The sequence below is a fragment of the Hippopotamus amphibius genome, chromosome 2 (assembly GCF_030028045.1).
Source record: "Hippopotamus amphibius kiboko isolate mHipAmp2 chromosome 2, mHipAmp2.hap2, whole genome shotgun sequence".
Classification (NCBI taxonomy): domain Eukaryota; kingdom Metazoa; phylum Chordata; class Mammalia; order Artiodactyla; family Hippopotamidae; genus Hippopotamus; species Hippopotamus amphibius.
Window position 1 is genome coordinate 151,628,189 of NC_080187.1, and position 24,500 is coordinate 151,652,688.

The 24,500-nt window shown below is 48.2% G+C and overlaps 1 protein-coding gene across 2 annotated transcripts in view; it reads left to right on the plus strand.

Moving 5' to 3' along the window:
* Positions 1 to 24,500, plus strand: part of APBA2 (amyloid beta precursor protein binding family A member 2) — a 248,017-nt gene that overhangs the window by 167,704 nt on the left and 55,813 nt on the right. Inside the window, exon 3 of one of the 2 annotated variants that reach the window (XM_057722046.1) lies at positions 8,516 to 9,506. In XM_057722046.1, the coding sequence (XP_057578029.1) occupies positions 8,556 to 9,506 (951 nt within the window). In that variant the 5' untranslated portion in view covers positions 8,516 to 8,555. Of the gene's footprint in view, positions 1 to 8,515; positions 9,507 to 24,500 lie in introns of those variants that run through there. The other variant, XM_057722047.1, reaches the window with a different exon arrangement.

A 24,500-nucleotide genomic window follows, 5' to 3' on the forward strand; every position in this document is an offset into this window, starting at 1 on the left:
GAATACCACACTGAGAAACAAAGAAAGGAGGGAAGTGAATAACATTGTCCCATCACTCAAAGGCAACCCTTTGCTGGAATTTTAATGTATTTCTTCACAGTTTATTCTATGTTTATTTGGTTGTGAATAAATTATAACAGTGCATTTTATGCGATAAACTCTTTGTAAATATTTTAATCACTGCATAATTGTCTTGTGGATGTGCTAACATTGGCTTAACTGGGACCCAGCTCCTGGAGGTTTGGTGTGTGCTCAATGTTTTTGCCCTTTTTACTGCCATTTTTTCAAAAAAATGACCTCTGTGACCCTACGCTGGGTGGTACAGTCTTGTGTGACAGTGTTGGATGTCAGCTTAGTTCTATGAAGATTAACTTATTAATTCATGTAGAATTCTGAAGATTAATTAATTTCAGAGCTCGTGGTTGTCTGTGATCTTGTAGCAAGGTCCTTATTCAAGGACTTGTCTGGGATGCTTGAGCTGATTGTACAAGTACACTCCAGGACTGTTTAAACCCATATTGTGTGTAGTCAAAGCAACTGTGTTCTATTTGGAAAGAATAAGAGAATATTATCTTTACAACATGGGAGACCCAACTGAGAACAAGATCGAGGGCAGTGACAGTTTGGCTGAGTCTATAGCTCATTTGTACAGTAGCATTTTCACCCATCCTGTGTTGTGGCCCCTGCATCACTATGTTTCATCTTGGTCTGCTGTCTTTCCAGTTCTTCTAAGAGCTGGCTAATGCTGTTTCCTCTTGCAAAAGAAAAACATGGCTTAGAATAAGGACAGTGGAGCCCTTTATTGTTGACAGTGAGCCTTTATTTCCCATATCTTGTGAGGATGTTCTAGGAGGAGAGCAGTGGGCTGCATTTTTATTGATTCGTGGACTGTTCTAGAATTAATCGAGTCTGGACACAGGTCCTCATTTCCTTGGATGCATAGCAGATAATTGTGCTTCTCCTGAACTATTGAATTGCTTTCCAGGTGGTCTTTTCTGAAGGATTTATCTTAATATGATTAATCAGAAGCAGAGGACCTCAAGGGAATGTAACTTGGTGCAGCCACTATGGAAGTTCCTCAAAAAATTAAAAATAGAGTTGTCATGTGATCCTGCAATCCCAATCCTAGGCATATATCCAGATAAGATTATAATTCAAAAAGAAACATGCATCCCTGTGTTCAAAGCAGCACTATTCACAATAGCCAAGACATGGAAACAACCTAACTGTCCATCAACAGAGGAATGGATAAAGATGCGGAACATATATACAATGATATATTACTCAGCCATGAAAAAGAGCAAAACAATACCATTTGCAGCAACATGGTTGGACCTAGAGATTATCATACTAAGTGAAGTAAATAAATCAGACAAAGACAAATATCATATGACATCACTTATATGTGGAATCTAAAATATGACGCAAATAAACTTATTCACGAAACAGAAACAGACTTGCAGACATAGAGAACAGACTTGTGGTTGCCAAGAGGGAGGGGGTGGGGGAGAGTTTGGGATTAACAGAGGTAAACCATTATATGTAGGAAGGATAAACAACAAGGTCCTACTGTATAGCACAGGGAATTACATTCAATATCCTGTGATAAACCATAATGGAAAAGAATGTAAAAAAGAATGTATATATATGTATAACTGAGTCACTTTGCTGTACACCAGAAATGAACACAGATTGTAAATCAACTATACTTCAATAAAATTAATATATATATATATATATATATATATATATAAAAAGAAGCAGAGGCCCTCAATATGTTTGCCTATGGCCACCATGGTAGGAGTGGTGAACACTCTCCTGGCCATACTCCTCCTGGGCCTTTTCTGACAACCTGGACCTTGGGTTGAAAAAAGAAAAGTTTTAAAGGGTCCTAAGTAAAAGCCCTGGAGAAAGGAAAAAGGTCTAGAGCATATCCTTAGGGAAACATCAAGACATTATTTATTGGGACTTCCCTGATGGTCCAGTGATAAAGAATCCGTCCTGCAATGCAGGGAATGGAGGGTTCAATCCCTGGTCGGGGAACTAAGATCTCACATGCTGCAGAGCTACTGAGCCCAAGTGCCACAGCTACTGAGCTCGCGAGCCTCAGCTGGAGAGCCTGTGTGCCACAAACTACAGAGTCCATGCACCCTGGAGCCTGCGCGCCACAACTAGAGAGAAGCCTACGTGCCGCAACTAAGTCCTGATGCAGCCAAAAATAAAAATAAATAAATAAATAATTTTTTAAAAAGACATTGTTTATTATACAAAAATAAAACACAGTTCATGTGTTCGATAGGGGAAGAGTTAAGATAACATCTATTCGGCTAGGAAATATTATGTGGCTGTTAAATAATACTTAACAGAGTTTCTACCGCATTCTCTCCCTTCAAATGTCATTTAAAATGTTCTTCAACTCCCTGTATGTAGTAGGAAAAAAAAAAGCATTCATGGAAGTTGGGCCAGCGTGGATTACTCTCTTATTTAACCCATTTCAGGCCCTGCAGGGCCATCATTTCCAATTTCCCAGGAGGGAGAGGCCATTCCTCCATTAAATATCTTGCCCAAGGCCTGACAGTAAATGGAGGTCTGAATTTAAACAAGACCTTCTGTCTTCATCTTTAAGAGGAGGCTCTTTTTCTTACACCAAAAGTGCCCCCGTAGGTTTTATTATTATTTTATTTTTTTAAAGCTCTTTATTGGAATATAATTGCTTTACACTCTTGTACCAGTTTTTGAGGTACACCAAAGTCAATCAGCTGTATTTATACACATATCCCCATATTCCCTCCCTCCCGCGACTCCCCGTAGGTTTTAGACGTTATTCTGCAGACCCTTCAAAGACTCCGGCGACCGCTGCGGGTCCTTCCATTTGTATCCGTGGAAGAGAGAATGGTTTGCACCATCAAGCTCTGGAAAAGCCAACAAGAGCATCATATTTAATAGGGAAAACTTTAAAAAAAAACAAGGTCACTCACAGGGGCCAGCCAAGCCCTGTTGAAGCCTGAGGCAAGAAGAAAAAAATCAGTCATACCGATCTTGTCTTTATTTAGAATTTTGATACTTTGTTCATCGTGGATTTTTTTGCATTAATTTTGATTTTTTAAAGTGTTGCAGGGACTTCCCTGGTGGCACAGTGGTTAAGAATCCACCTGCCAGTGCAGGGGATACGGGTTCCATCCCTGGTCTGGGAGGATCCCACATGCTGTGGAGCAACTAAGCTTGTACGCCACAACTACTGAGCCTGTGCTCTGGAGCCTGTGAGCCACAACTGTTGAGCCCACATGTCACAACTGCTGAAGCCCACGCAACACGAGAAGCCACTATAGTGGGAGGCCCATGCACCGCAACGAAGAGTAGCCCCCGCTCTCTGCAACTAGAGAAAGCCCGTGTGCAGCAACGAAGGCCCAACACAGCCAAGAATAAATAAACAACTAAATTTATTTTTTAAAAAAGTGTTGCATTAAAATTGTATCTGTGTTGATTCCTGCGTTTTTTGGCACCCTGTTAAATTTTACACACGAGGCGACTGCCGTGCCTGCCTCACCCTGGACCAGCCCTGGTTAAAAAATAAAGGCATTTTCATTACAATTGGGAATAAGTCAGGGGAGCCTCTTTGCACCACCGTCATGTAACTGTGGAAGGGCAGTGCAGCGAGATAAAATGCTGGAAAAGAGAATAAAATTATCAACTAAAACTATTGGAATTTAAAAATGGGCTTTTACAAAATCGGTAGAGATTATTTTCAATGTACCGACAATAGTCAGGTATATATGACAGAGAAAATCCATTCCCCATGGCTACAAAAACTAATGTATCTTAGAATCAGTGTCCTATGAGATGGCTCCAGCTATGAGGAAACCTACGGTGCTGTTGACATTTAGAATTTGAATAAATGGGGAGATATTTCTTGAGTGAAAAGACCCAATATTGTGTGTATAGAATTTCATCATTGTTGGGTAGTAGAAAATAGAGTGGGAGATGATTTTATAGCCAGCTGGCAGCAATGGGTTGGCCACCTGGATTTCTTTGTTGAGGTGAGAAAAGGAAGGAGTGTCTAATTTTTTTTTTTGTTTTTTTTTGTTTTTTGTTTTTTGTTGTTGTTTGTTTGTTTTTTGTTGTTGTTTTTATTTTTATTTTTTTTTGGGGGGGGGTTACACCAGGTTCAATCATCTGTTTTTATACACATATCCCCGTATTCCCTCCCTTCCTTGACTCCCCCACCTCGAGTCCCCGCCACCCTCCCTGCCCCAGTCCTCTAAGGCATCTTCCATCCTCGAGTTGGACTCCCTTTGTTATACAACAACTTCCCACAGGAGTGTCTATTTTTTAAGAGTGGACAGAGGTGGGTTGTCCTTGGCCAGATCTGCTTCTTCGAGGGACAACGTGCATGCCCCCTGGAGCCACAGGAAATGTGTTCTCTCTGACATTCCCTGGGCCTGTGAGGTGCACCCCATCCCCAGCTGCAAGAACTGCAGATTTCCCATAAGAGGGGCCGGACATCTCCCCTTGAAGCAGGCAGATCTGGCCACCGTCTGGAACCCTTTATTATCTTGAAATATTTAGCCTAAGAAGCATTCATGTGGAAGGTAGGGAGCAGCTTAGTTTCCTCCCAAATGGTCACCTGACTGGGTTTCAAACTTTGTTACACATTAAAAACCTTGATGCCAGGTCACGGCTCACATCAGTGAACTTGGAATGTCAGGCATGAGTGCTTGTAAAGACTCCCCAGGTGATTCCAATATGCGGCCCAAGTATCCCAATACTCCGCACCAAATAGGATATTCTTTTCCACATGCCTTAGGGTGACCAGCCATCCTGGTTTTAGCACTGAAAGTGCTGTGTCCGCGAAACTATTCCATCCCAGAATACTGGGATGGCTGGTCACCCTACACGTTAGAGACTACATTCTTAACGTAAATGTGTGTCTGTTTGGGGACTTTCTCATCCATACCATTTCTGTCTGACCAGTGACACTACCATGCCATTTTAATTACTATGATTTAGAGTATATTGAAATGCTTGATAAGGCAAGTTCTCTTCATAGTCTCATTTTTTAGATTTTTCCAAGCTATTTTCACGTTTGTTCTTCTCAATGAACATAAGAATTATTGGGTCAAAGTTTTCCCAATATTCCACCGAGATTTTGGCTGGGATAGCCTTAAATTATAGATTGCTTGGACAAAACTCTAATTCTAATTCTAAACTTTAATTCTAAAAGATACAGGCACCCCTATGTTCACAGCAGCACTGTGCACAATATCCAAGACACGGGAACAACCTAAATGTCCCTCGACAGATGAATGGATAAAGAAGACATGGTACATATATACAGTGGAATGCTACTCAGCCATAAAAAAGAATGACATAATGCCATTTGCAGCAATGTGGATGGATCTAGAGATTATCATACTCAGTGAAGGAAGCCAGAAAGACAAAGACAAAAACCATATGATATCACTTACACGTGGAATCTAAAATATGACACAAATGAACTTATCTGTGAAACAGAAATAGCCTCGCAGACGTAGAGAACAGACTTGTGTATTTAACATACAAAGGGGGAGTGGGGTAGAAGAGGGATGGATTGGGAGTTTGGGATTAGCAGATGCAAACTATTATGTATAGAATGGGTAAACAACAAGGACCTACTGTACAGTACAGGGAACTATATTCAGTATTCTGTGATAAATCGTAGTGGGAAAGAAAATGACAAGGAATGTATGTATATATATACATACACCTATGTATGTGTATATACATATATAAAAGTGAATCACTTTGCTGTACAGTAGAAAATAATACAACATTGTAAATCAACTGTACTTCAATAAAATAAATTAAAAAATTATAGATTACTTAGTAACTCGTTAATAGGATCAGGGTCTGCTCTATGTTACTGTAAGGTATATACTTTACTCTTTGAGTCTTACATTGGCCTGTAGGCTGTTATATATAGGTGTTGGCATATACAGAGCCTGTGTGTGCCTACAGATGTTATCCCCCAAGGGACTGTAGAATTCAAAGTTAAGATAGTAAGAGGCACTGTGTACCTTGTTTCGTTCTTTGACGAGGATGCGAGTACCTGGTGTCAGGCCCTGAGGAGATACAGACATGCTCAGAGATGGTTTACTGCCGCCCTCCCTGCAAGGAAAGGGACCCATGTGCGAGTAACCACCAGCCCCATTGGCCCTCTGCCGTCCTGGCTTCCAAGGCATAGGGATCTGGTCACACTTTAGCCATCGCATTCAACACACACTTTAAGGGCCATTTTGAGGGAGGCTTTTCCCGGAGATTGTGTCCAAAAGAGTGTGGTTGCCAAGTGCCTTGTATCATTCCTACAGCAGGTAGCACATCCTTTGTGGTTGGCTCTCCTCTGTGAATGTGGGAAATCTGCTGTACAGCAATGCTCGGTACTCCTGGTGCATCCTCTGATCACTTGTATTTCAGGGAACACAGGATGCCTTGCCCCTGCCTGGGAACAGATCTCTAGATTGGGCCCATCAATTTCAGGGTTTGGGGATGGGGTGACTCGAGAGGATGTTCAGACCCTGCAGGGTGCATCTCAGTGATGGTTTTCCTGGTGTGGGACCTCTCTCTAGCGTGTAGGCTGCTCTGGGGTAGCGCTGTGGATCTTTCAGTGTCTAGTGGTGTTGTGGAGACACGGCTCACTTTCCCTAGAGGACAGGAAGGGTGTTTCCACTGGTCTCCCTTCCTCCAGCCTCCTGCCCCCAGTGTCTCCTGAAGGGGTTGAAAAGAAAAATCCTGTGTGTCACGTGCCTGATGAAAATTGTCCCATGATGCGTGGTTTGTGGGATAAAATGCAGAGTCCTGGGCAGTGGGGTATAGGACCTCCCCAGATTGGGCCCATGGGATCTTTGCGGTGCCCTGCGGTACTATGATGCACATCCCATAAGCAGCAGCCGTGTCCTTGGCATCCTCTGGTGTGTCCCCCTTCTCCTGGTGGTCCTCCCTCTGGTGTCCCCCCAGCCCCATCCTAGACCCCTACCCTGTCGAGCCTGTGAGGCTGGGGCTCACGTCCAGTGTCTCTGGGTGGCGCTCGGCCTGGACAAATCCCAGCAAATCTGGTCACTGCTTTTATTTGGAGTGAGGAGGAAGAAGGGGCTTGTGTGCACTGGGGAGCAGGGAATGAGCTCGCAGGGGGTGGGGGGACTTGAGATGGGCTTCAAGGGGCAGCAGATTTCACCTTGGAAGGGATAGGGCACCTCCTCATTGGCTTCATCATGTCTTTGGAATGAAAGCTTCTCTTTTTCTTTTTGAGAACAAACAACCTGATCTTACACTTTGTCTTAGTCACCTGGGCTCCTCAACTCAATGAGCATCTTCAAGAAGTCGTGAGGAGACGGCCAACAGGCACATGAAAAGATGCTCAGCATTGCTAATTATCAGAGAAATGCAAATCAAAACCACAACGAGGTATTACTTCACAGTTCTCAGAATGGCCATCATTAAAAAGTCCACAAATAACAAATGCTGGAGAGGGTGTGGAGAAAAGGGAATCCTCCTACATTTTGTTGGTGGGAATGTAAGTTGGTGCAGCTACTATGGAGAACAGTATGGAAGTTCCTCAAAAAACTAAAAAGAGAGGTACCATATGATCCAGCAGTCCCACTCCTGGGCATATACCCAGACAAAACCATAATTTGAAAAGATACATGCACCTCAGTGTTCATAGCAGCACCATTTACAACAGCCAAGACATGGATGCAACCTAAATGTCCATCAACAGATGAATGGATAAAGAAGTTGTGGTACAAATATTACTCAGCCATAAAAAAGAATGAAATAAAGCCATTTGCAGCAACATAGATGGACCTAGAGATGATCCTATTTAAGTGAAGTAAAGAAATCAGAGAAAGACAGATATCATATAATATCACGTGTATGTGGTATCTAAAAATGAACTTATTTACAAAACAGAAATAGGCTCACAGACATAGAAAACAAACTATGGCTACCGAAGAGGAAAGTGGTGGGGAGGGATAAATTAGGAGTTTGGGATTAATATATACACACTACTATATATAAAACAGACATTCAACAGGGACCTACTGTATAGCACAGGGAGCTATATTCAATACCTTGTAATAACCTATGATGGAAAAGGACCTGAAAAGAATATGTACTTATATATACATATATATGTATAACTGAGTCACTTTGCTGAACACCTGAAACTAGCAACGTGGTACATCAATTATACTTCAATTTAAAAAAGAGAGAGAAGTCATGAGTGAGCGGGGAGTTGGGGGGAAGCAGCAGACGTGCTGGGGGTCACCAGGGCCTCCTGTCCCTCCGGCCCTGGGGCCCTCCTCTCTTCTTGGCAGGGGCGTGCACTGGGCCTGACACATGCGCCAGCTGGAGGCGGGGCATCGCGTTGTCTGAACAGACGCGCGTTTCGTCGCTGGGGCGAGCCACTCCAGAGGGGCGCGCTTCTCGGGTTGGCTGTGCTGGGCTGGGCTCTGACGGTCCCGTTTCCCCTTCCTCCCTGCAGTGCCTGCCCCCTGGTGACGATGGCCGCGTGAGCGCCCACCATGGCCCACCGGCAGCGCCAGAGCACGGCGAGCGGCATGCTGGACCACAGGGCGAGACCGGGCCTGGAGCCTGAGAGCGAGGACGCAGAGCTGCCCCCGGAGGAGTATGTGCCCCAGGGCCTGGAGCTGGCGGCCCTGCGGCCCGAGAGCCCCGCGCCCGCCGAGCACGGTGGCCACGACCACAGCCCTGACGGGGACTCCGGCTCCGACTACGTGAACGACACCTCCGAGGAGGAGGACTGTGACGAGGGCCTCCCCGAGGAGGAGGAAGGCATCACCTACTACATCCGCTACTGCCCCGAGGATGACAGCTACCTGCAGGGTGTGGACTGCCACGGGGAGGGCTACCTGGCCCGTGACACACATCACCTGGAGACGGACGAGTGCCAGGAGGCGGTGGAGGAGTGGACGGACCCGGCAGGCCCGCCCCCGCACGGCCACGGAGACCAGGGCAGCCCTGGCTACCGGGACGGCCACCTCCCCGTCCCTGAGGACGAGGCCTCCGTGCTGGAGACCCAGGACCAGGAAGAGGGAGTCCACTACTGTCCCGGCGAAGAGGGCTACCAGGACTATTACCCCGCCGAGGCCAACGGGAACGCGGGCAGCGTGTCGCCCTACTGCCCGAGGCGCGGGGACGGGGACCTGGAGGACCAGGAGGAGGACATCGACCAGATCGTGGCCGAGATCAAGATGAGCTTGAGCATGAGCAGCATCGCCAGCGCTGGCGAGGCCAGCCCCGAGCGCGCGCCGCTGCGGGGGCCTGAGCCGGGGCCTGGGGACTCCGTGGAGGCCTGCTCGCCCACCGAGGCCAGCCGAGGCCCCAGCAGACACGAGGGCAGGCCCAGGTCCCTGAATCTCCCTCCTGAGGCCAAGCACCCCGCAGACCCCCAGAGAAGCTTCAAGACCAAGGCCAGGACTCCGGAGGAGAGGCCAAAGTGGCCCCAAGAGCAGGTAGGACTCTGTCTGTCCCCAGGGAAGGGGATGGAGGGGCCCCAAGAGCAAATGTGCTGGTGTAGCCCGCAGATCAGAGCACGTGCCTAGCTCTCCATTCATTTAGTTACGTGTGGATGGCCCGGCCACTCCCGTCCACCCATCAGATGCCTTAGTAAATGCCAAGGAAATCTTGTTGAAGGCTGATTGGCAACCAGGGCTCCCAGGAGACGCTCCAGCCCACCCAGGAGAGGTTGGGTCCTTCGCCTGCTTGCCCTGGATCTGCTCGTGTGGGGGTGGTCCCTGTGCCTGTCGCCCCTCACCAGGTGGTTTCTTCAGCTGGCAGGACTTTGGCAAGGATGCGGGACAGCTGGCGAGTGCAGACAGCTGCGGCCAGTGGTTGGGGGCAGCCTAGTGTCGGGGGGCAGTGACCTCAGTGCATTTCACCAGAGGTGGTTGTACCAGGTGACACATCTCTGAATGCCCGGGGGCCTTGACATGGTGGATGATTAGCTGTAAATAAGCATTTCGCAAATAATTATTTGAAAGTTTGCCAAAGTCTTGGAGAAGAGATGCATGCTAATGAGGCCAGTGGTTTTAGGTGAAACTGTATTTTTTTTTAATTATAACAAAGTAAGTGTGTGGATTCTAATAAACACTTTTGAAAAGATGCCTTTCAAAAAAAACTTACATGTATATAAAAAGATGTGATTATTAGATGCATGTAAAGGAACTTCTATTTGGCTAATTCTGTGGACAGATGAGAATGAACTGATTTCATATTTTGTAAAGCCTTCATTAAATATTATTTTTTTCCCAGAAGAGTTTATGCATTTGAAAAGCATATATAGTAAGAACTTGTATTTGGGCAACAAGTCCTATTGATTCACTGTTAGGTTTCTGGAACTTCCCTTTATGCCTTTTGGGTTTTTTTAGAGATTGTTAAAGCCTAAGTTGACTTCACTTTCGGGGTGTTCCTGTCATTCGAGGCAGTTCTGTGTGTGCTGGGGGCTTTGGGGTGTAAAGAAATTGCTGTTGCACTAGTGGATGTTGGGGAGCCCATCTCCCCCCCAAGAGCGCTGGCTCTGGGGTCAAGGTCTTGGTTTTAGGGAATAGCACCGCTGTCCCTCTTCAGTCTCAGCAGAGCTGGACTCACCACCCAGCAACGGCGATGGTGCCACGGGTCGATATGGACGAAGAGGGGCAGGTGACATGCTGAGCCTTGCCGGGTAAAATGATGCCCTGAGAAGGTTCTGGTCAAGAGAAATGATCTCTAGAGCATGGTGGGGAGTGGACAAGACTTGATGTTGGGCTTTACTTGAACCAGACCAGATGCCAGTTTGAGTGAAAATGCAGCCCTTTGGGTTGGAGGCTGGGAATGTATGGGTGGGTAGAGGTGGGGACCCAGAGGAGGTCTGTTCTTCAGAGACGTGGCATTGGGTGGAAGGGGAGGCACCTTCTCTCCCCAAATAGAGTGCCTCCTTGAAGCACACGCTCTCATCCGAGACCCTGGAAAGGCCTATTTACGCTGATTAATTATTGCCTAGCTTTTCCTGCTTTTTTCATGCATTCGTTTGCAAGTTAATTCCATCAAGGGGAGAGGCTGGCAGTTTCTGGCTCAGGGAGGACAGGGGCCCCCGAAGAAACTGAGCTCCCTTTGAGGGCTCTGCCCTGGCTAGGTCATCACGTCTTGTAGACCCGAGTGGCCCATCCAGGGGAGGAACTCTTTGAAATTGCTGGTGATAGGAACCCTCTTGGAAGAAGGGGCGTGTGTGTGTGTGTGTGTGTGTGTGTGTGTGTGTGAAGAAGGAAGTTCCCTGGGAAGTTTGGCGATTCCTTGCTTCAGACCACAAACTTTTTCTCTAAAAAGGAAGCCCCTTCTCACTCAGGAACAGCCAGGCCATGTGGCCAGCAAAGGCCTGGCCCCCGACAGGTGCAGAGGGTGCCCTTGAGTCCCACACTGGCCCCTGCACTGCTGTCCACACAGTGGAGGCTGCAGTGGAAATCACCTGAGGGAGAAACGGGAGGCACTGGCCACTTCGGTGCTTTGTCGCTTTGTAAAGTGTGATCCGTGGCCCAGCAGCACCGGCGGCTCAGGAGTGATGATGCCAAGGCTTCTTTTTTGTTTTTGTTTTTTAATTAAATTATTTTGGAGTATAATTGATTTACAGTGTTGTGTTAATTTCTGCTGTACAGCAAAGTGAGTCAGCCATACACATACATATATCCACTCTTTTTTAGCTTCTTTTCCCGTATAGGTCATTACAGAGTACTGAGTAGAGTTCCCTGTGCTGTACAGTAGATCCTTATTAGTCAAGGCTGTGCTTGAACAAGATGCCACATGCAGGTTTGAAAAGCGATGCTTGGAGGACTCCTGTCGGAGGAAAAGTGCACAGGTAGCATCCCTCCATTCTTCCCCTCGTTTCAAAGCTCGAGAAGTTATGACACGGCTGCTTTTAAGAGTAGTCCTGAATAGCACGACACTTAGTCACTGTATGGACAACAATATTACAGTAGAATTAGAAATGGGACTGTTATTCCCACCTTCCCAGGCGCTGGCACTGAGCACACACAGTGTCTGCAGCTGCCATCATGGTCCAGATGTGATTCCACCATCCCGCTTTTAAAATCTGACATCTTGCAAATATTGCTCTGAGTTGTCATATCATTTTCATGATCCTTTTTCCTGACCTTTGACTGTTCGGGCAACGGGGCATCTAATTGTTTGCCTGTACATACCCTGCCAGGGAGCGTGCAGGCATTTTCTTTTATACACAAGACTGTACAGACATCTTTGTAAGAGGCAGGTTTTCCTCCTCTGGGTTTATGACCTGAGGATAAATTCCCAGGCTGTGCACAAATGCTGACCCTCTACCCATTGACCCTCTTGTCTGATTGTTTTCTTTTCTTCTATGAATGGTTGGTACCCTTTATCTTTTGGGGTCTCGATGCCTTTTCACTTCCTAGCAGCACTTTACACACGCACCACAAATGTTATTTTTTTGCTGCAGATGTTTCTCTTTAGCCTGTTTTCTTTCGAAAAGGCTCTGGTTTGCAGGGAGAGCTGCCCCTGTGCAGCTCTGAGGAGACCGAGAGGTCTGCATGGGGGAAGGTGGGTCTGGAGAACCCGAAGGAGGTGGACTTGGCATTGCCGGAAGCCAGGGTGTGATTGTGGAGAACAGAGGAGACCCGTGTGTGAGTGTCTTTACAGGAAGAAAAGTTTTTTTTCAAATCAATGCATGTTTATTTGGGACATTTTGGGAAATAGAGGCAAGAAAATATTTTGCCCTATGGCATTGTAGAATTCCAGCATTAAGAGTTTTCATTTTGCAGTAACCTATATGGGGAAAGCAGCTGAAAAAAGAATATATATGTAACTGAATCACTTTGCAGTACACCTGAAATTAGCACAACGGTAAATCAACCATACGTCAAGAAAAATAAGTAAATTTAAAAATAGTGTTCAAATCAAAGAGACAGACGGCCTCTCAGGATTTCCCAACGCATTCCCTTAGAGGTGTTCCGTAACCAAGGTGTGCCTCATCCTTGTTATTCATGGATTCCGTGTCTGTGGATTTGCCTACTCACTAGAGTTTATCTGTAACCTTAAAATCAATACCCATGACACTTTCACAGTCCCTTGCAGACATGCGCAGACAGGCAAAAAAATGCGAGTCACTCAACACGCCAGTTCCCAGCTGAGTTTGAACAAGGAGACACCCTGCCTTCTTGTTTCAGCTTGTACTGTGAACAAGTGTCCTTTTCGTGGTCCTCTTAGTGCCATGTCTTTTGTGTTTGTGTGGTTGTCGCTGGTGATAGAATGAATGACCCCCACCTGCAGTGCTGAAGTGCTGTCTAGTGTTCCTAAGCACGAGAAGGCTATGACATGCCTTTTGGAAAAAAACGCGTGTGTCAGGTGTTTCATTCAGGTGTGAGTGACAGAGCTGTTGGCCATGAGTTCAATGTTAACAAGTCAACAAAATGGTACATTCAGAAAAAGGAAGAAGAATTTGCCAATCTGTACCTGGGGCTGCTCCACAGAGTGCTAGAGTAACACCTACAGTGTGTGATGGAGGGGTGGAGAAGTGGATAATTTTGTGGATTTGTGAGATGACCACCCACTAAGAAATGTAGTGTTATAACGCTGAATACACTAACCTTAACCACAGCCAATAAAATTGACAGTCTTTTTATCCAGGGTTGGGAAAATGTGAAACACTTCTCAGCTAGTGTTTTATTATAAATACTGGATATAATTAATTATTTGTGAGTAATACATGGTAAATAAGGTGTCTTTAAATAGAAACACATGTAGAATGAGGTCATGTATTGGGGACCAGAGGCTCACGGGAGCCTCATCCTGTATTTTCCCTGGAGGGAACGGTGGTCCGGGATTCCCTCGTTCAGGGTTCACGGCAACTTTATAGAACATAATGGCCACGCACAAGGAGACCTGACTGTAGCAGATTGGCGGATGAGTTTGAGGAACTCTACTGCAAAGCCTCCCCCTTCTCAGAGATCCCCTCTGAGCTCGCACATGTGCTGCCTTCATCCCTGACTCCCAGCAACGAGGACACACCAGCCCTACGCCACCTGCCTCTCTAGACGCTCTGGAGCCTCAAGCCCTTTTCTCTCACTGCAGGAAAACACCAACTGAAGATGCACATCCTCGGGGCACAGAGCCAGACCATGTGATGCCCCAAGACCTATCCCCATATGACTCAGTCCCAGGAGGGTCACCATCAACCCACAATGCCGATGATGGGAAAGCTGTCACCTCTGTCACCAGTGGGACCCATGGCTTCTGAGGATTTAATGTTTCTTGTTTTGCCATTTGTGGAAAGTCCCTGGGTGATAGTGGAGGTGACAGCAGTGTAGAGTGACTGCCAGCACCATGTTAGAGCTTTACGTGTATGATCTTGGTGAATCTTACAGCAACCGGAAGAGGTAGGGACTAGGGTTATTCCCATTTTACAGATGAGGCTGTTGAGACCTGTGTGGGGTCTCAGGGGTTTGTGGGGTCTGAGACCCTTCTGGGGTCTTAGTAGCACACTCACGGTTACACAGCGTGAGGGGTGAACAATTTGTTAGGGCAAAGCTCGCACCTGGGGAACTCTAGAAGAGGTGATGCCAAGCTCGGTGAGGGGGTGAGTGTAAGTGAGCTTCCTCTGCTCTGTCGTCTGTTTACTTGGTATTATGAGGGCCTGAGGGGCTCTGTTGTTTCCGGTGCATGTCCTGGTACCAGTGAGGTGACCAGTGGACACAAGACCTCAGTCTGTAAAATTGTCCCAACATCCTGACTTCATGAAGGCTCAGGCCATAGATCAAATCAGTCAAGTAGAGATTATTCATGGGGCATTTTTAAAAATTTTATTGAGCTTCATTGACATGAAATATTGAATTTTTTTTACATATAGCAATTAAATGATGCATGAGTTGGGTCCAACCAGATTCATATTGAATATCCAGATGGAATAGCCATTTCTGCACCTGCCTGGGTGGTCCTGTGCCCTGTGGCAGCGAGGCCCGGAGTGTGGAGGGAGGACCCCACCCAGGCTGGTGTCACAGCTCCAGGGATGAGCTTGGGGGAGCTGGCAAGTCCTAGGTCACCTCCTGTGAAGAGGGGTGCCCCCACGCTCCTGGGAGCACTGTAAGACCATGTTTGTCCAGCACTAAAGATCGTGGTTCCGTGGGTCTGTGGGGTGCCCAGGGTGACAGGCTCTTGTGGTCCCTGCTGTGCATCTGTGTTTAGCAAGGATTCGCCTGTGACAGCCATCATGAGATCAGGTGCTCCGGAAACACGAGCTCTGTGCCTGAACTTCTCCTTTCAGAGACTCTCCACCCTCTGGGCTTTGGAGATTCCTAGGGCTGCAGCCTCCCCTGGCTGACCACGTGAAGCAGCCCCACAAGTCTGGAGGGCAAACCAAAGGCGTGTTTTGATTCTTTGGGGTTTTCATGATTTCTGTTTATTTTCAGCCCAGCCGGTGCTTTCTAGAAAGAGCCCTTTGACCATAGAAAAAAAGAAAGATCAATACATTATAGTCAACTTAATACAGCAGTCGGGGTGGTGTGATCCAGGGCCCCGAGGCCACATCACACGCACGAGTGTTCTCTGTACGGACGCCTTTGCTGTGATTGGCATTCAGTCAAGACTTGCTTCATGCAGAACCTTTGGAGATGGTGGCAGGAATGTTGGCACCAAGCAGGGAGGGGGGGATGCTAGGGGCTTGGGCAACCTCAGTCTGCCTGGTGGGGTGGGGGCAGTGGCACCTTGATGCTCCCTCTGGGCTCACCTGTGCCCTGGGATTGGCATATGAAGCAGGTATGAGCACCTGCTTTTTGTAGAGGATCCCTGACCCTGAGAGGCCGAGAGAAGAGCATCCCAGGGTCGCTGGTGCCCAGGTGAGAGCAGGTGTGCAAGGGGCCCTGGTGTTTTCATGGTGCCCAGGTGGGAGCAGTCTGCTGAGACCTGGCCCACAGGTAGGATGGAGCTGGAGAAAGAGCCCTCAGGCAGGTGCTGAGGACAAGGCTTTTCAGGGGGCACAGGGGCATGGCCGGAGAGGGGAAGGTCCTTACCACCCCCCAGGCCTCCATGGAGCATAGCTGGCCTTTTCCTTCCTGCAACTCTGCTCCGATTCTGCAGCTGCCCCCACTCCTCTGCCTGCCCGCTCGGGCATCAGTCCTGGACGTCCCTTTGCTTGTGGGGAGGGTGCACAGGAGGGTCCCCAGGCTCCTGTGCCCCTCGCAGCCTCCTCCCTGCCCAGTGTACCTGCTGGCACTAATTCCCGGGAGCACCCTGGAAAACGAAATCCAGGCCTTGGCATCCTAAGCCACTTGCTTGATCTGCCCAAGCTCCTAAACTTGATTTCTCTGGGCCCATTTGCCAAGTCAGCACCCTGATTTGATTTTTATGAAGCCTCTTGACAGCACATGACCAGAAGTGGCTGTTATTTTCATGGAGCAGTTCATCTGGCAGGAATCTGGGATTGCATCAAGGCTCTTAAAATCTAGTTAAAGCAGGGCTTCTAAAACACTGTCTTTATTGTTTGGGAAAATCACATCAAACCCCTCCACTAACAGTAATCTAGAAAGTTCCTTCCCTGCTCCCCGCCCCCCACCTCCAGCCTCAAGAGAGCAGGGGATAGTACTTAAGAGCACAGATGTCAGAACCAGGAAGCCCGGACCCCACTCTGCTGCACCAGCTCACGGTTCCAGAACATTTGGGCCATGGTACCTGGGGCTGTGGGGGTGGAGTTGATGGGATCAGTTCTGATGATGGCTGGTAAGGGGCGTGGAGCACTCACCCTGAGGATGACCGATGAGGGTGTTATATCCATGGGAATTTCAGGAGGTGGGGGGGGGGGCAGTCAGGTGAGGCCCTGCGCACAGTTCAGGCCATGCTGGGCAGGGCTGGGGACACCAGTGAGCAAGATGATGTCCCCATATCTGGGGCTACATCAAGGGAGGAACGAAGCCCACAGGGTGAGGCAGGATGAGAGGAGTCCTGGGACTGGCCAGGGACAGTGTGGAAATGGGTGGGGCCTGATGGGCGAGGGTGACAGGTGGGGCGGGGCAGGGCAGCTCCCCAGGTGCCTTCATACTGTCCCCTCTCTGCACACCTTCCTCAAGTGTCCCCTCTCCCCTCCAGGGGTTTCTTAGGGGTTGGTTCTCACATCCTCTTGGTGGCACCCTCAGCCCCCTTTTGCTCTGGAGTCCCTGATCTGGGGGGTCAGGGTGGCAGCCACAAATCTCCAAGGATGCCCTGATTTTCTCACACTCAATTTTGAATTGAAAATTAGCTAAGAACCCCACTTTCCAGGCAGATGAGCTAGGCTCCAGACCACTAATTCCAAATGCCGTCCGAGGCTCCCTCCTTCACCTGGAGTTTCTGAACTTCACTCTCACGCCTTCAAAGCTGCCTCTCCCCCTCCAGGCCACTCCCGATCTCCTGGGCTTGCTGGCGTCTGTGAGCCCTCTCATGCGGCCCATGCAAATCGCATTTGCGATGTGCCAGGCCCTGGGGGTGCAGAGATGAAAGCGACTTAAGCCTACATCAAGAAGCTCATTCTAGAGGGAGACAGACACGCAGAGACTCCCCATCTGTGCAGGTAGGGCTGGGCGCTCAGCAGAGACCCCCCGCCCAGCCCACGAGTCCCAGGCAGACTTCCTGGGGCCGGTCTCCCACATGGGTGATGAGAAGAGAGGCCCTGGGACTTTGAGAGGAGCTTTGGGAAGTCAAAGCTGACCAGGCAGGCTGAACACGGTCACGCGCGTCCTTAGCATGCAGTGGGGTCTGGGACTGTGGTGGGGCCAGAGCCCTGAAAGAGGACAAGTGGAAGGTGAAGGACGGGATTGAGGGTGGCAATGAGAGGGACAGAGCAGGGCCATCAGGAGGATAGGAAACCGAGAGGGCCCTGAGTATCTCTGGTGGATGGCAGGGGCAGGGGCTACCGTGTGGGAGCACAGGGGTGGGTGGGCAGCGTCTATAAGGGAAGGCAGGGAGGGACATGAGGAGGTGCCAGCAGGGAGAGGGTGCCCGCCACGTGTGGAGCTGAGATTGCATTGCTTTGACTCGAATTGCACTGCTTTACCAGCAGTGTGTGTCTTAGGGCAGGTTTCGGGGGAAAAGAAAGGTGGGTGGGGGCTGAGGCAGGGCATTGGCCCACCTGCATCTCCTGTCCTCAGGCCCCTGCAGCGCCGTCACCATCCCCCACATGTGCCGGGGATCGAGGCACATCCGGCAAGATCGGTCAGTCACATGACATTCCCCTGGAAGTGCAGGGCTCCGTGGGAGAGTATATAGCAACAACCGCTGTTCAGGGAGAAAGACCACACTGCGGAGCACGGGATTTTGAGATGGAACAGCGTGGCGATGGCAGTCATGGGGTTTGCACCCCAAAGCACTCAGATTGCGGTCAATGCTAATCAGTTACTAAAAAAGACACGGCACTGTGAATGGTAGGCTAACCAAGAATAGCTCCCAACCCTACATCAGAGAGTACCATGGACAGCTCAGGAAAACTAAGCACAGCTCAGAAAGGCTGAGAAGGGGGTGTGGCACAGGATGGCACCCCAGGGCCGAGGGTAGACTCCAGACCCTGCCAAGACCACAATCAGCCTTTACAGAAGGGAAGCTGGTCTCTCCACCTGAGACCAAGCCAAGGCCCAGGTTACTGGAGGTGAAGGATGCTCAGATCTGGGCTTGCAGAATCACATTGCCCGGCTCCTCCGGTTGGTTTCAACAGGGAGCAGACGGTCCTCTTAAGAGACCGTTACTGAGTTGGCCGTGTGCTGTCCTTGGTGCTGATGCACTGGCGGTCTGCCCCACGGTTGGCCACCTGTCCTGCGCTGGGCACAGTCCGGCCAGCAGGTCAGCGAGCTTGAGCTAGACTTTGGATGAGGGGCTGGTGCTCAGGACAGTGCTCGGGACACCATGTGAGGTTGGAGAGAGCTTGCTGTTTGGGGGGTTGCCTGTTTAACCCTCCTTGGCCAGTCCTCCTCTTCATTGGCCTAAACACTTGCAAACAACCTGTGATTCTGCCTCTGGGACCTGTTGGCCCACTCTGACTTCTGGTGCAGCCCTGCCCCTCCTCTGACCCTTCCCACTTGGACTTGGGTCTTCCACTTCCCCTCAAAGCAGCCCTTGGTGCGGGCTGGGAGACCTCTGGTCCAAACCTTAACTCCCAGAGCCTCTGTGTTTCTGGCTGTGGACGGGTGTGCATTGACAAAGACTCACCCACCCAAGTGTCTTCCTCAAAAGAGCTCAGACCCAGACCACCCCATACCCAAGTCAGATCTCCGGGTGCTTCTGGGTTTCTCTGGCCACTTCTGCTGCTTCTTCCTTCTCTAGTCATTGAAAATAGATGTTCTTCCTTACTGTGATCTATTCCCTTCTGCATTCATTCATTCATTCATTTATTCATTCATGGGGACCCAAAATATAAAAGATAGCATGCTGGTCACTTTTAGAAGTATGAATGTTAATTTCAGGAAAGGAGGGATAGTCTAGTCATTCAGCAGTCCTCAAAACCTGCTCCAGACACAAGAGTAGTGGAGGGTCAGGGCTCTTCTTGCTGCCTTGAATTTGCAAATCACAGGAGTTGCTATGAAGTGGAATTGCTGCCCAAGGTTTTTCTTGCCTAATATCTTATTAATAATTAATCTCCAACCCCCTTTTAAATGCCGAGAAAAATGAATAGAATAAATTAGGTCGGAGGATTCTAAGTCACCTAAAGCATGGGCTGTTTGGCCCATGTTCCGAGATCACAGCCTGGTAATTTTTTCAGTATTTGTGGAAAGATTGATTTGTCTTCTGTGCCACAGTTATAATGCTCAAATTCCAAAAAAATATTTTTATATACAATGCAATATTGTTCATCCATGAAAAGGAAGGAAATGCTGACACCCGCTACAACAGAGATGAACCTTGAGGTCACTGTGCTGAGTGAAATTATCCAGTCACAAAAAGACACATCCTGTATCATTCCACCTAAGTGAGGTGCCTAGATTAATTAAATCCATAGAGACGGAAGTGGGCTGGTGGTTGCCAGGGGTGGGGGAGGGGGAATGGGGGTTAGTGTTTCATGGGGACAGAGCTTCCCTTGGGGATGCTGAAAAGTCCTGTGGCCGGATGAGGGTGATGATCGTACAACAGTGTGGACGCACTTAATGCCACTTAATTGTCTGCTTAAAAATGATTAAAATGATGCATTTTATTTTCTATATATTTACCATAATAAAAAAAGGAAAGAAAAGGCTTCTTTCCCATTAATTGGCTTGAGCCAATTTGAATCTTCTAAAACCAAATTAAGCCAGTCTGAGCCCATGTAACCCATATCTTACAAACAAACGAAATATTCTGGGTCCATCAGAACGACTTTGGTGGAGCCACAGGAGAGATGAGCTGATCACACCCATCTGGGCCTGTGGACACTGGTGTGTGCGGTCACACAGTAGTGGGTCTGCACATCTCTGGAGGGTTTCAGAATATTCAGGATTAAAATGACCCATGAGTAGGACAACCATGTCCTGAGTGAGAAGGGGGCACCTTCCCTTTTCTCTTTCTGTGGTCACGTCCCATAACAAACATGATCCCACCTTGGCAGGGGTGGAGGTGAGACAGGCTGGGACCTGGGACCCTTTGCTACAGAGCTTGCACCTGGACAAGCATCTCCTCGAGCAACAAAATACAAAGCAACGATAAGGGACTAAAAATAACTGTGCACGTGCAGTTGGGGCCAATTCTGCACAAGATACAAAGAGACCAACAAAACCAACTGCTACCTCTGAAGGGGGGGGGGGGTGGGACAAGGTTCTCCGCATGTCCCCTGCACTCAACACCACCTGAAGGGTGGGCAGGCCACCTAAGCCACCCCTCCAGCCCGACTCCTGGACACACCCCTACCCTCACCCCATTTAAAGAGCAAGCTCTCCCCCCTCCTCCGGGAGCGAGTGAGCAAGGGAACCTGTTGTTTGTTCTCACTCCCCTCTGCTGTAGCAGGGGCCCCAATAAAGCCTGGCCTGAATTTCCTGTCCAGCCCCTAGTCAATTTCTATTGATTAAGGGGGCCAGGAACCCTGGTCGGTATCAGAAGGGGCAGAAGAGCGGTGAGCACCAGATTATTAATCCTGCTGGGCTTTCACATAGATCATGCAGACCACTGGGTTACATAAAATAGGTGAGGTCATACCTTGTTAGTATCATTAAAATAAAAATATGTTGTCAAATGTACCGTGAAAATACTCTCTCTCCTTATCCTCCGCTTTAAGGAAACCAGGTGTTCTATTTTGCATATTCATGACAGTTGAGCAGGTAGATTTAATAGAAGCTGGTTAAATGTGTTTTTCAAATTAGGAGTGATAGGACTTAGTGTTGGCAGCCGTGGACAGTTCCACTGAGTTGTTTATTATTTAGGACTATTATTTAGTATTGATTGGAACAGAGAACTCCTTCTCGTATCTGGAGAACAGAGAGCTGGTCTTGGCAGTTCCTTGCTGGGAAGGGAGTTAAATAGGGGAGGTGCCTTGGAGCGGGAATTCGAACATTGACTTAGCATTGTCATCTTGTTTCCTTCTGACCTGGGAGCCTTTTCTTTATCCATTTATCTGATGCCACGGTCGCTTTCCCAGAACGTGTTGGTGGGGGCAGGGAGCTCTAGGCTGAGGGAGGGGGGCAGCTGGGGGAGGAGGGAGAGTCTCAGGGCTCCTGGGAGCCACCAGCCTGAGCTGCCAGGAGGCCAAGAGATTGCTCTTCACCTTCGAGGGTCGCTGTCATTAAACTGCTTGCACAGTGTGGGGGTGGTGTTTGTAGCAAACTTGTGGAATCCATGGGAGAAGCAGCCTGCTGGTCCGCAGCGGTGGATGTAGAAGAGGTCATGGAACTTTCCTCCTTTGAGATTGGAGCTAAATCAAACATAACACTCCCTGGTTCTGTAGCTCTGCCTGGAGCAGTGGGGCTCCCTCCTTCCCCACGAGGGAATCCAGGAACCTGACTGTTACATCTCCAGTGCAGGTGCGAGGCAGGTGTCCGAGAGGGAGGAGTCTCTGAGGTCCTGCCGCTGCTGTCTGGGTGACCTGCCTTCTTCCCCCAGCCCACCCTCCTTCCCCTTGGCCTTTGCGTCCCTCAGGAGGGTTAGTCCCACACAAGCTGGCCGTGACCTTTGTGCCGGGATCTAGTGCTGTGCTGAAAGGGGTATCAAGGCGGAGGCAGTGTGTTTTAGGTCTTTCAAGGGCTCTTCTTACTTTCCCCATTACTTTAAAATTGTAGCTACATATACATAACATGCAATTTACCATTTTGACCATTTTACAGTGTACGATTCAATGTCATGTAGCACACTGTTGTGCAACCACCATTATTTAGTTCCAGAACATTTTCATCACTCCAAAAGGAGACCCCATACTTATTAGGCACTCAGTCCCCAATCTCCCCTCCCTCTAGCCCCCAGTAATGACAAATCTGCTTTCTTTCTGTGCAGGCAGACCCCCTGAGATATTGTGGTTTGGTTTCAGACCACTGCTGTAAAGTGAATATCTCAACAAAGCAAGTCACACAAATTTTTAGATGTTTCAGTGCATCTGAAAGTTATGTTTACACTGTACTGTGGTCTATTAGGTGTATAATAGCATCTAAAAAAACAATGTACATACCTTAATTTAAGAGTACTTTAGGGACTTCCTAGGTGGTGCAGTGGTTGAGAATCCGCCTGCCAATGCAGGGGACATGGGTTCGATCCCTGCTTCAGGAAGATACCACATGCCATGGAGCAACTGGACCCGTGTGCCACAACTATTGAGCCCATGTGCCACAACTACTGAAGCCCACGTGCCTAGAACCTGTGCTCTGCAATGAGAGAAGCCACCACAATGGGGAGCCCATGCACCACAATGAAGAGTAGCCCCTTCCCCCTCACCACAACTAGAGAAAGCCCGAGTGCAGCAACGAAGACCCAACACAGCCAATAATAAATAAATAAATAAATAAATAAATAAATAAATTTCAAAAAGAGTACTTTAGGGCTTCCTTGGTGTCACAGTGGTTAAGAATCTGCCTGTCGATGCAGGGGGCATGGGTACCCTGATCCAGGAGGATCCCACGTGCCGCAGAGCAACTGAGCCTGTGCACCACAACTACTGAGCCTGTGCTCAAGAGCCTGCGAGTCACAACTGTTGAGCCCATGTGCTACAACTACTGAGGCCCGAGTGCCTGGAGCCCATGCTCTGTGACAAGAGAAGCCACCACAATAAGAAGCCCGTGCACCACAACAAAGAGTAGCCCCCGCTCACCGCAACTAGAGAAAGCATACGTGTAGCAACAAAGACCCAATGTAGCCAATAAATAAATAAAAAATAAATAAATACATTTTTAAAAAGAGTACTTCATTGCTAAAAAATACTAAGCATCACCTGAGTCTTCGGGGAGTTGTAATCTTTTTTGCTGGAGGAAGGTCCTGCCTCAATGTGGATGGCTGCTGGCTGACCAAGCTGGTGGTTGCTGAAGGCTGGGATGGCTGTGGTAATTTCTTAAAATAAGATGACAGTGAAATTTACCCCATTGATGGACTCCTCCTTACACAAGTGATTTCTCTGTATCATGAAATGCTGTTTGATAGCATTTTACCACAGTAGAGTTTCTTTCAAAATTGGAGTCAATCCAATCCAATTTTAAAACTCTGCCTCTGCTTTATCAACTAAGTTTATGCAATATTCTAAATCCTTTGTTGTCATTTCAACAGTCTTCATAGCATCTTCACCAGGTTTAGATTCCTGCTCAAGAAGCCGCTTCCTGTGCTCATCTGTAAGAAGCAGCTCCTCACCCGTTCACGTTTTATCATGGGGTGGCAGCAGTTCAGTCCCATCTTCAGGCTCCACTTCTAATTCCAGTTCTCTTATTGTTGCCACCACATCTGCAGTTACTTCCTCCACTGAAGTCTGAATCCCTCAAAATCATCCTTGAGAGTTGGAATCAACCTCTTCTAAAATCCTGTTAATGTTGATATTTTGACCTTTTCCGAAGAATCATGAATTTTCTCATTGACATCTAGAATGGTGAATCCTTTCCAGAATGTTTCAATTTACTTTGCCCAGATCTATCAGAGGGATCACAATCTATGGCAGTTGTAGCCTTACAAAATGTCAATATTTCTTAAACAATAAGACTTGAAAATTGAAATTCCTTCTTGATCCATGGGCCACAGAATGGATGTTGTGTTAGCCGGCATGAAAACAACATTAATCTCTTACATCTCCATCAGAGCTCTTGGTTGACCAGGTGCATTGTCAATGAGCAGTAATATGTTTGTTTATTTGTTTGTTTGTTTATGTATTTATTTATTGGCTGCGTTGGGTCTTCATTGCTGTGTGCGGGCTTTTCTCTAGTTGTGGCAAGCAGGGGCTACTCTTCCTTGCGGTGCACAGGCTTCTCATTGCGGTGGCTTCTCTTGTTGCAGAGCACAGGCTCTAGGTGCACAGGCTTCAGTAATTGCGGCTCGCAGGCCCTAGAGTGCAGGCTCAGTGG